This window comes from Alosa alosa, chromosome 12 (assembly GCF_017589495.1).
Source record: "Alosa alosa isolate M-15738 ecotype Scorff River chromosome 12, AALO_Geno_1.1, whole genome shotgun sequence".
Classification (NCBI taxonomy): Eukaryota; Metazoa; Chordata; class Actinopteri; order Clupeiformes; family Clupeidae; genus Alosa; species Alosa alosa.
In genome coordinates, this window is record NC_063200.1 from 26589883 (window position 1) to 26601548 (window position 11666).

General features: G+C 39.3%; 2 protein-coding genes across 2 annotated transcripts; one reads left to right on the forward strand and one right to left on the reverse strand.

Annotated features, from left to right (window-relative positions):
- Positions 1-724: 724 nt before the first annotated feature.
- On the forward strand, positions 725-7685 carry tctn1 (tectonic family member 1). Its single transcript, XM_048259851.1, has 14 exons — positions 725-1125; positions 1479-1596; positions 1759-1892; positions 2062-2213; positions 2400-2502; positions 3344-3456; positions 3564-3584; positions 3846-3995; positions 4110-4235; positions 4342-4430; positions 4966-5103; positions 5308-5461; positions 5944-6075; positions 6998-7685. The coding sequence occupies exons 1-14, from the start codon at positions 1023-1025 to the stop codon at positions 7142-7144; spliced, it is 1680 nt and encodes a 559-aa protein (XP_048115808.1). The 5' UTR covers positions 725-1022; the 3' UTR covers positions 7145-7685.
- A 92-nt stretch (positions 7686-7777) lies between these two features.
- Positions 7778-11376, reverse strand: hvcn1 (hydrogen voltage-gated channel 1). The gene is made up of 6 exons (XM_048259852.1): positions 11251-11376; positions 10258-10455; positions 9755-9859; positions 9002-9233; positions 8421-8533; positions 7778-8201 (listed from the first exon to the last, which is right to left on the reverse strand). The coding sequence occupies exons 2-6, from the start codon at positions 10435-10437 to the stop codon at positions 8145-8147; spliced, it is 687 nt and encodes a 228-aa protein (XP_048115809.1). The 5' UTR covers positions 10438-10455; positions 11251-11376; the 3' UTR covers positions 7778-8144.
- Between the last annotated feature and the right edge of the window lie 290 nt (positions 11377-11666).

The following is an 11666-nucleotide window of genomic DNA, read 5'->3' on the forward strand; positions in this document are numbered from 1 at the left end:
ACCGTGACTCGTACTGACGTAAGGAGCTCTAGTGGCGACGCAATTCGGGCTTTCCCTAAAAGGACATTTAGCATGTTTCTGCATCAATGGATGACCCAAGCGGTAGCAAAGGACTTTTCACAGTCATTAAAAGTTAGTCCATAACATGCTATTAGTGGGCTATATTTCCCCTTTGCTGTATTAATTGAGCAGTACGCCTACTAATCTAATCATAAGAAATAATCTTCGAGAGTTTTAAACCCCTGTCAGTCGAATAAATTGAAGTGATATACATTATTTAATTTGTTTAGGTCAGATCATGAAATAAGAACTTTAATAAACTAGGAGCGAGAGATTGTCAGAGGTCTTTGTCAAAGATCTGATTATGTATGTGCATTTCAGTTTAAAAGTCACCATCGGAGAGCTATTCTGATCTGTGGTATGTGCTACAATTAGTCAAACTGAAGTCCTGCCGCTGATATTATACTTGATATAAAACACTTCTGCACCCAGACAGACGTGTCGACTCTTTTCACATTAGTCTATTTGCACATGTTTATCTTGAGCAAAAATGGCTAGTGCTGATTTTGAGACAGATTTGTTTAAATTCCAGTGGAATGGCTTTTGACTACGTTGTAAGCGATAGCCTCATTTCCTTCTGACAATTACCAATCAATAAAACTAAATAAAAGGGTAGACTATTTCTTTTATTTTAATTTTATTTTTACCCAGAATGCTTAGGTACTTCCTGTCTAATTTCCTGGATACATGACGCCATTGACACAAATCTGTTACTAGGACCGATATTATGAAAGCCCTGTTTTTAGTGTTTATTTTAATATACTCTGAAAACACTTGCTCCAATGCATACAGTGAGAACAATAGCGACTTTAGCAATACAACTGACTTGATTGGACTACAGAATTTCTCGGAATTAATGGACAGTACCACCGTTTCGTTGCCAACATCAACAGATACTTTGCCCACTGAAACAGACACTCCATTCCCAGGTCAAACTGGACTGAGCGAGACCACTCCTGGAAATGAGGCAAAAGATCTTCCTACAAACAACACAAAGTGCGCCTACAGTCGCTCCACGGGAACCTCATCAACTTTTCAGTTCTCTACCTAGCCCAGATTATTCTGGTACGATCTTGACATTGTTGCTAAAGACTCCATTTTACATAGCTATCTGCTAACTAGCAAAGTGGCTGTCAGTTGAGTGACAACTATTTAGCTGTTTGCAGACTAATTTGGACTGCGTGCACGTTGAATTAAAGCTAATGTATGTAGCTATTTAGCTGTCCAAATTTACAAAGCCATGCATCTACTCTTCATTGCTGGGTTTGTCAGGGCAAATCATTTAGCTAACGCCATAAGCGAGCTAATTCCATCAGTAAGTTGCTCTGTTGTGGCATAGACTTGCAACTTTGGCTGTGTGTAGCTAAGACCATCCATATGTTATTAGTCCTTGGCTAATTTAGTCTCTTATTCTCTAGTTTCCAGCCTGTGCCCATGTAATCAGCACCATTGGGAATGTGAGGTGAACTGCTGCTGTGATCCTGATTGCACAGAAGAAGTATCTCTCTTCACTTCCTGTTCCGTTGAGAAAGTCATGTATGTGGGAAACCTGCCTAATTTCATAGATAATTAATTAGATTTTTGGAATAAGAAATGAGGAATAACAATGAAAGAATCCTCTTTTAGATATATATTCCATATCTAGCAATACTTGTGGACCTGCCATGAACCAAAATGCATTTTTCTCTACCTTTGCAGTGTCAGCCCTAAATTGTGTAGTCAAGATGTGGCTTCCTATTCCTTGAGAACCAGTCCAGATGGTTATGCCAGTGTGCAGTCCTCTGTTGATCGAGAGGTCAACTCGGGACTATTCTGCATACAGAAAGCCAACTGTAAGAAAATGTCCATGTTCATACATGGTTCTGTGTAAATAACATCTGTCATTAGTAAACACACTTGTCACAAACAATAACACTCTGATGTGTAAATAAATGCCTGATATATGCCTTCCTACTTGCCAAGAGTATAATTTGTTTGTCTTGTATGTTTGTTTTCCCACAGATGATGCAGGCTTGTCTTATGCCACTCCAGAGGTGCCCACAGATGTCAATTTTGACTCCCTCTTCCATCAGTTTGTTGGATTTTTCTTCAGCACTTCTGAAGGGAGCAGTGGGTCAAACCAACAGGATCCAGGACTCTCATTTGGATACCTTGTAAAGTTCCTTTAATGATTTGACTTCATAGGACACATACATAATGACTGATGTTAAATCTAAATACGAACAATGTTTACATTTTTGATGCAGCATGTTGGTAGTATTGCATGTTGTTAAAGAAAGTAAAGCCACACTTTTTGTGAACTGATGCCCATTCCTTTTATTTTTCATGTGGATTGCCAGTATGGTGATACAATCCTAACCGAAGATGAGATGGGACAGAGAGGGAACTTCCTCCTGCCTGCTTCAGCTGGGACTGCCTATTGCTTAGATGCAAACCCTGCAGGTATTAAGAGTGTTGACATCCCTCTTACCAAACATTATTTTCTGATTTTTTTTTTCTCTCTCTTGAAGAGAAAAAAAGGGTCGGGTTGAAAGGGTCCGGAAACTTTCCGGTTGCACTGTATGCATTTTATTTTTTTTGTTTCAAAGTCAAAGTCTGCTTTATTGTCAATTTCTTCACATGTCAAGACATACAAAAAGATCGAAATTACGTTTCCCACTATCCCACGGTGGAGACAAGACATATTTTACCAATTAAGTCCACAGACAAACATAACATTCAAGTAAACAATAAAAAGTAAATAAGAAGGCACATACAATTATGAAATAAGAGCAGCAAAATTGGGTTGAAATTGTGCAATTGTGCATACACAGTCAATGTAATAGTGCAAAAGTCAGGCCAATAAATGGCTAGTTCTGTTTGACCTAAGTATGCAAGTGGCATAGTGGTGCAAGTTATGTAAGAGCAGCAGAAGTGTGTTCAGAAGTGTTTTCAGGACAACAGGACAACAACAAGTTGCAAAGTGTGCAAGTGGAGTAGTGCAAGGCAGCCATTGTGGGTCCAAAGTCCAGGATGTTATGTAGCTGAGGGTAGAGGGGGGAGAGAGTTCAGCATCCTAACAGCCTGGTGTATGAAGCTGTTGGTGAGTCTGGTGGTGCGGGAGCGCAGGCTTCTGTACCTCTTCCCAGAGGGCAGTAGATCAAACTAATTGTGAGCGGGGTGACTTGCATCACTCACACACTAATTTTAGCAGTGCATTTTTGCTCGGATAGTACAATCAATGAGTAGTTATGAAACATTTAATCTAAATTTGACTAATGTTACTGTCTGGTCTATTGTACAGCATTTCTACAGGATCAGAAAACCACATGTATGCGAAACTTTGACTTGGTAAATGACTGCACCACACTGGGTGCATTAAGCTTGCAGAGCTATAATGGTTTCCAAGTTGTCTCGGTGAGTCTATTTGTCTATTCAATGTGCCATGGCACTGCACCAAATGTAAGTGTTTTTGCAGAGTAGACACTAATATTAATGTTGATCTTTCACATTTTTTTTTGCAGAGCGAAATTACTCTTGCCACTGTAAGTGCAATTCTTGTCAACCCATCTACCACATCCCATTTTTTTCTTGAGTATATTAGAATTATAGTCATCTGTATCTATGGTTATGGTTATCTATTGGAGTGAGCTAGAGTTAGTTTTTGCCTCCACTGGCACAGACATGCCTCCCTATCTGTTTAAGGCATGTCTGTGCCAGTGGAGAATAAGTGCATAGCATCTCAAAATGTGGGCAGTAGTCAGATTTTAATGGTCTGTGACTCTTTGATTACATGATGATTACAGCTGATACCAGTGGAGGTGATATCCATTCTCCTGCAGTCTTTGGAAGGTGTGCAGACTCCAGTGGATCCCTCTGACAACTCTAGCTACACTCCTCAATTAGTGAACCCGACAGGTGCTGCCTCTCCTGTGTGCAATAACGTGGTGTTTCAGGTAAGGTCTTGGAAAGGTGCACACAATCACTTTTTGCTTCTTCACAGATCTCTATCTACACTTCACACATCTGTTGGTCAGTACTAAAATATCTTGTGTTTTTCACTGTCAAAGGTCCAGTATGTAGTTGTGTTCAGCGACGTCGGGGAAATTAAGAATGTGACCACAGCATTTATCCTGGGTGCAGTCAGGAACAATATGATCCCACTGCAGCAAACTTTTCAGATTGAATTTGTGCAGGTATTGAAAATTGGTGAAAGTGTTTGCTTATTTTAACAGGTATAATTCTTTCCCATTTCCTGATGTTGTATACTCTACAAAACAGTATATATTTTTACATTTACAGGAGTATGTGAAAAAACCATTATTCAGATTCAGTGGCAATCCTGGGTACATAGTAGGATTACCTATAATTGCTGGCACAAAAACAGCAAAATATCCTTTTCACCAGCTCTAAAACGAGTAATTTGTATGCAAGTGAGTCCTGTTTATCCATGATGCAGAGGAGGTTGTTTTGGATATTCTGTACCGTTTTAAACTTGCCAGATGCAGATCCAAGTATAGGATTTATGGTTGTTTTGTAAAACTAGAGTGTGGAGATAATGAGCATGAGCAGACAGTCCAGCCCCATTTTCTACAAGATGAGGTCTCTTTATCCAAACTGTTTTAATATCCTGTCCTCGTCTTTGTTTTCCCATGAAAACTGTGTCCAGATGAGCATTACATTAACATGCAACATTCTATGTCAGTGATATTAGTTATTATTAATACTCTCAGATTTGATCAGAATGTAGTTGTTGTTGCATCCTCCTACTGTGTAATTTATGAAGTTGAATCTGTGTCACACACAAAAAAAAACGTGTATATCTGCAAACAAATTACCCAGGGAACCAATTGATTGGTTCAGAAACCTAGTTTCAGAACTGAGCCTCAACAGTCACAGTTTGTGTCCTTAACTGTCCTCCTTCACTGGGATTTCATTGAGAACTGACCCCAAGGCAGGTCTCACAGTCATCCATAGTTCCAGGGGTCAGGACTGCCTGTCAGGTAGCATGGATCGCTCTCCTGTACTCTTTGGAGTAGATACAGTGTCTGGCTGCACCCTCAGGTGAGACAAACATTTTCCTTTTTTCTTTTCATTCTTGATCATTTTTAGTTTCCATTGCTCTTTTACATGAAACTGAGGACACTATGATGACGATATAAGTTGCATTTGGACAGTGTTGTTGTGTTGGGCGCTTCTACAAAAAAAAATGTCTTATCCTCTTCTTCTTCTTCTTCTTTTCTTTTCCATTTACAACTTTTTGCCCAGGTTGACAGATGCTTCCAACTGCTCAGTTCTTTCTGAGACTCTCATAGGTGTTCTTAAAGGAAAGAACTTTCCAGACTATGTGGCTTCTTTTGGAAATTCCCCTCCTAAGTACACTTTGGACTGGGTACCAATCAAGAACCAAACTACAGCATCAGTAAGGGTTTTATGGTTGTTTTAGATGTTGTGGGACCCACATGTTATTGTTCTAATGAAGAGATTTTACCTGATGCAACTTTACAGGGACTTCAGAACAACTTCACACTCTGAGACAGAATAAAGATGCCAAAATGCTATTATTTTGGTGCTAAGATCACCCAAGTAAAGTTCTTTGAATCAAGAAACTCCAAGGCACTCTATTGAAAATAGATACTTACTCCCAGGCATGTAGCCGAAACGCGTTGGAGTTTTTTAGAAGGTTAACTTGACCAAGCCATGATAATAAAGGCTTTTTAACTTTTTCAATAGAGAGTGCCTTGGCGTTTTTTGATTCTTGGCATTTAGTTTCCCATCCAAAGAGCACCTCTGACTTAACCAAACTTTAGAGTCCAAGAAGTGCTCCTCTACCACCATTCTTTGTTGAAGTAAGGTTCTTTGTTTGCTCTTTCATTTTATACTTGTTTACTGTGTGTTTGACAGGGTTCCAGAGAGTGTAACGTACCACTGTCTCTTCACCTTGAAGTGAGATGGACCAAGTATGGGTCCCTGGTGAATCCCCAAGCACAAATTGTCAGTGTGACTGAAATAATTGAAACCAATACTAGCAGCCTGGTAAGTTACCCCTTTCTCAAATCTCCTCAATCATTTATTGAGTTTTAATTATAGAACTTTAGGCTTGTTTGGAGGTTGCAGACTGCTAAAAAGATCTAGAGGAAACATTTTGTATACATGTTGATATTTTATATTGTGTAGACATTTTTGTATTCTAAATAAGCTGCACTGTAATGGCTACATATACCTTTGTGCTACCAGTGAGCCTGTGACTGGTGGCATCATTTTTTTTAAAATACTGGCACTTCATTATTAAATCAGAAAAATAAATCACCTAAATTATCTAATTCTTCTCTGTATATAATGGTGAAATGACAGTGGTCACATATCAGGTTGCCTTTGTGGAATCGTAACAGTTGTAACTGTAATGTCATCATTCAGTATACAGAATAGGTAGATATGTGTTGATGTAACGGTAGGCAGCTGGTACAGCTGCTGTGCAGTATGTAGGTCTTACATCTTACGTATGAAGTCTTAAGAGACCTGCTAACAACGGACACTATAATTTTGGTCCCAAATGAAAATATAGTCAAAGTGTGTGTTACAAAATTGCAAACTGAGTGCAAAGCAGTGTTTGTGCTTTTAGTTTTGCAAACTCAGTGAGTGGTTTTGCCATTTGTGTGTAGAGTTTTGCAAAAAAAGCCATAGTTACAAAAAATGTGTTTAAGCATTCAGAAAAATTATTATTTGACTGTTTGAAAATTTGTCTTGTGCGCCCTCTAGGGGCCACCAGAGAATTATCGGTGCATGACAATGGGAGTTGCCAATTCATGTGGGTTACACTAACATGCCTGCCTCCCAGTCTGAGGTGCTGTAAGTTTGCATGTTTGAACCCAGGCAAGGTGCAGTGTTGAGCTTCACAGTTGAAACACATTACAAGTTGCGCTGAGGTAATTTTGACTATTTTGTCTCGTGGTTCCAGGTCCTCCTATCAGGTGCCAATGGCTTTGTGCCTGTCACCACCTCTGTGGCGTTTGTGGATGTGTCTGCACCAGCAGAGCCTGGTTACAGGGTGCCACCTACCATCGATGCCAAGCTGCCCTTTGACTTCTTCTTTCCCTTTGTGTGACAGATGTAGGGTATGTCTCTTATAAGGTCAAGGTCTGTGTTCATAAAACAACTCATAGAGCAGATGTGAAAGGATATACTGGAGCACAAGGAGGGTTTATCAAGGTTATAGTTTTATTCTAACTTACACAGTGGTTTTGCTGCTGGCACTAGCAGATAGTCAAGTCAATAGGTTTACAATTCGTAATATACTAAATAGTGCTCTATTTCGGCAAGTTCACTAATGTGGAAATCCAGTTTATTGATGTACCTGTTTTGGATCAAAATGAGATCCATCTATCCTATTTTGTGTTGACTTGTATCTTACATCAACCTTTGTTTTCTAAGACTCAAAGGACTTTACCTACCTCAACACAGTTCTGCAATGATAGGACTAAGAGACGACATCTGTAGGTCAAGGATGTTTCGTTTGATTATGAGCATGCACAAGTACACTATACATGTGTCTACATTAGATACATGTATGAATTATTTTGTAAACTTTGTGAATATGTGTGTGCTGATATGTTTTGTATATATTGCAATAAATTACTTTGATCACACAGGTACAAATGTCTTTTAATTGTGCATGACATCTAGACATAGTAAATTATATACAATGGACTTGATGCAGAATACAGATACCGGTACTTGTGTAGAGTTCATAAACAAATCTCAACGCCCAGTGGGTTAAGAATGTCCTTGTGTTTGTAAGGAAGTTAAATGTAAAATCAATTTGAACAAAATAAGTTCAAAAGAAAATACACTATTGTTTAGGAATTGCATCAAACATAATTTGATTCTGTACAGACTGCAGACTTGTAAGCTCACTGATTCATCACTGTATATTTTCATGAAAAACACCATTATTTGATGGCACTGTTATATAAATACATTTGATTTCTACATTGATCGTGTAAATAGTCTCCCTTTGTCACATGCTTAGCAAAAGCAAAAGCATCAAGTGCAAAAATCTGTTGCTTCATAGTATCATAGATCCATTATTTTTGCTTCTGGAAACATCAAAACTGGATTCTGTGTTGCTGCAAAAGTGAGCGTAGTTGAGAATTCTCTTGTTCCTAGGACAGAATAACATAAATTCCAATTAATGGTGACTTTCATACAGCCACCTTAATGACTGTGTTTATAGTCAGGATGCTAGATTTTAACATACTGCTGTGTATGAAGTATGCACATGCTGATGGCAAGACTACTGATCATGGGGAAAAAAGCAGAAGACCCTGACCATTGCTATTGATTTACCTGTGGACTGAGGCATTTCATAGAAGTGCACTTACCATCTTTGTATTTTTGTCCTGTAGCTCATTGACTCTCTGAATGAGGTGACTGTTACTGTCCTTCAGTTTCTGGATTTTGTTATTCGCACGATTCTTCACAGACATCAGGACACCTGTAAAAAAGTAAAGAGAAAGGCTTACACAACTACTGGTAATCCCAACGAGTGAAAGAATGAGTTGTAAGACATCCTGGAGCGTAGAACTGCGTAGTGCATATAGATGTCTGATGGGAACTATGTGTTTATCTACCTTCCAGTGATTGTGTACTATCAGAGAACAGAACAGAGACACATCTTTACCACATCATATTTTATACCAACACCATTCAAACTGTGTTAAATTAAATAACCTGAAACTCATTTTGATGGTACACTTACTCATAATAGGGAGAATGACATCTGCCATTGCCACTGTCTGCCTGAAACTCTTGGTATTTTTGCACAATGTAACTGATGTACTGTGCAGGAACAAACTTTTCAACACACTCGATACCCCTTTACTGTACCCCAGAACTTTAAGAATTTACACTAAGTGGTATGCCCATCCTTACATCATGTTGCTTTAAATCTCAAAGGGCTCACCATTGACAATCCTGCCCACCCTCCACAGCCTGAGCAGAATCAGCAATCCCATGCCATCGAAGGCATCCTCTCTGGAGATGTACACAATGTCCAGGATGAAGGACACCACCACCACCATTCCATCAAACACCTCAAACTTGTGCTTGAAGAAGTCCAAACGATAGGCATACATCTTCCCCGCTAGCTCCACCATGAAGAAGGTGAGCACGGCCAGGCTGAGGTAGTGGAAGACCTACCCAATGATCAGGAGACAATGGTGGGAATAACGTGTAACAACCAATCCATGTCATCCATTATTCCATTAACTAGTATATTCTATGAGGCAATATTTAGTTTGATCCGCTGCACAGAAAGCATTTGTCTCCAAATTGATCAACAACTTTCTTAGAATGTGCACTAAAGTGTTAAAGAGTGCACCCTAATGTTGATTAAGTCCTAGACTCAGAGAAAAAGTAAATGAAACTCTCCATTAAAAAAAGCTTTTAGTCTTGGACTAAGCTAAGAAACTAGCTGATAAAGATTATCCTCACTGAGCATAGCTGTACACTGTATAAGATAAATTCATGCACTGTTGAAATGTATTGAAACTGTAGCATGGCAAATCAAAAATAGCTTCACTTATTAAATTGTCCTGACAATAACTTGTTCAATAATTATGGTCAATAGTGATTAATACATCTCCTCCCTGCTACATAATTACGTACACACACTAAGATAGCACACTTTAATGTAAGAATGACTGACATAGCCTACCTGTGGGGCAATATGGCCAGCGTCAGCTTGTATTATGGACAAATCCATAAGAAGCTCACAGAGTACAAACACAGCATCCAGAATAACCATACAGACCACAACAATCTGAAAAACATACATCATATGATCAGACCAACACCTCTACAAGAGAGAACTGATATACAAATCCTGTGGGCAGTAGGCCTAGGCCTACTTTCAGAGACAAGAACTGGCCCAGTCAATTAATGGTTATTTCTAAGGACTGCAGTTGAAAATTAGCCGGCCGGCTAACACTGGCACATTTACAGACATGTTGATTAATTAATTGTTGTCCCTATAAATAATAAATAAAATAATAATAATTAGGAAGTTGTAAAATGAGGACATTGACTGTAATCCTAGTTTTAAAAAATACCTACAGTGATAAATATTACCACCAAAATGGTTGACATTATGTGAAAACTAGCCTACCGGTTTGATAAGCAATAATCGTATCCAATTCATCTCTGTCTAGCCTACTCCACCTGAAATCTCTCGGAGCTGTAGAGTCGGCATAGGGCATCTCTAAAAGTGATGCGCGCCAGCTGCTGCCCGGTAGCCGGCTCCAGGTCTTCACTGGCCTCATGGAGCTCTTCATTCTGCCACGCAGTGTCACCCTGATCCTGGTCTCCAACGACTGTGAAGAATCTCAGGTAGCGTGACATGTTGATCTGGTAGTGCACCTGCAGAGGGGGCGCGCCGTGAGTTACTGAAGATCTGAAAAGTCAGCTAGTTTGGCGTCACTCAGATTTAAGTTTTACTCCGCTTTTCTCAACAGGAGGCTATTTTGCAAAATAGCGCACCTCCTTGCGTAATGCGACAGGACATTGTAGGCTATATCTGGCACAAACTCTGGACAGAGACCTTTGGAGAAACGCCCATAATCTGCATTTTGTAGAATCTCACATATATGCCGTCGTTTTGTTTATAAAATCTTAAAACTGAGTTATGAAAAATGTCGGCATATCTAGTGTCATTTTCCGCGGGCCTTGCCCGTTGCAGGCTCGACCACCACTTTATTCGGTCGAACATTGCAAAATTATGTTAGAATCCAGCCAGATTCGGGGAGTTCTAAAACCACAGATTAGCCTGCATGAAAAGTTACACGCGAGTTTAAGGATATAGGCTACTTCGTTATTTAAGAAGTGAGCCTAGCCTACTTTGTAGCCTAGATTCGACAACAATCAATGTTAGTTTACGCACTTGACTATTAGTTTGGCTGTCATTGTCCTGTTGTCAGCAGCGGCGGCTTGTGCCATACTCGTGATTTCCTGCAGAAATGCAGACATCACCATTCCATGAAATCCGTGATCCACACAATCAGAAAACATTTAGTCGTCTACATTTGTTTCTAAGGCAGCAGATGCACATATAACATTTTAAGTAATGGCTGTTTCTTATTTTGTTAAGGCTGAAAAAAACAACAGCAACTCCATTACCTAGAAAAAAAACGAACGGTTAGTTATATGTGATCTTACCTCTATGACTTTTGCTTGTGTGTAGCAAGTTGTAAAGAAAACAATATAGGCTATATGTATTTCACTGTCAGTTACAGATGGTCCATCATGAGAGATTCACCATTCATATCGTAACCCGAATTTTAACCCAACTCCGCCTCCAAATGTGTTCTTCCCTGAAGGAAGTTATAGGATTGCAAAGTCATGGGACCGTTAACAGCGACTGACAGTAACAAAAAAAATCCTTAATAAACCTGCATTCATTATACCTGGCTTGTGATTACACAGGTATTTTTGCTGATAGGCCTATAGGGTGTTCAGGATATTGTTATGATCCTGAAATAGACCTATTTAAATATTATCATGCAGGCCTATTCACCGTTTTGAGTGTAGGCTAATTGCTTTACCATGTTGATATCTTTATCAGTTCAAATAGC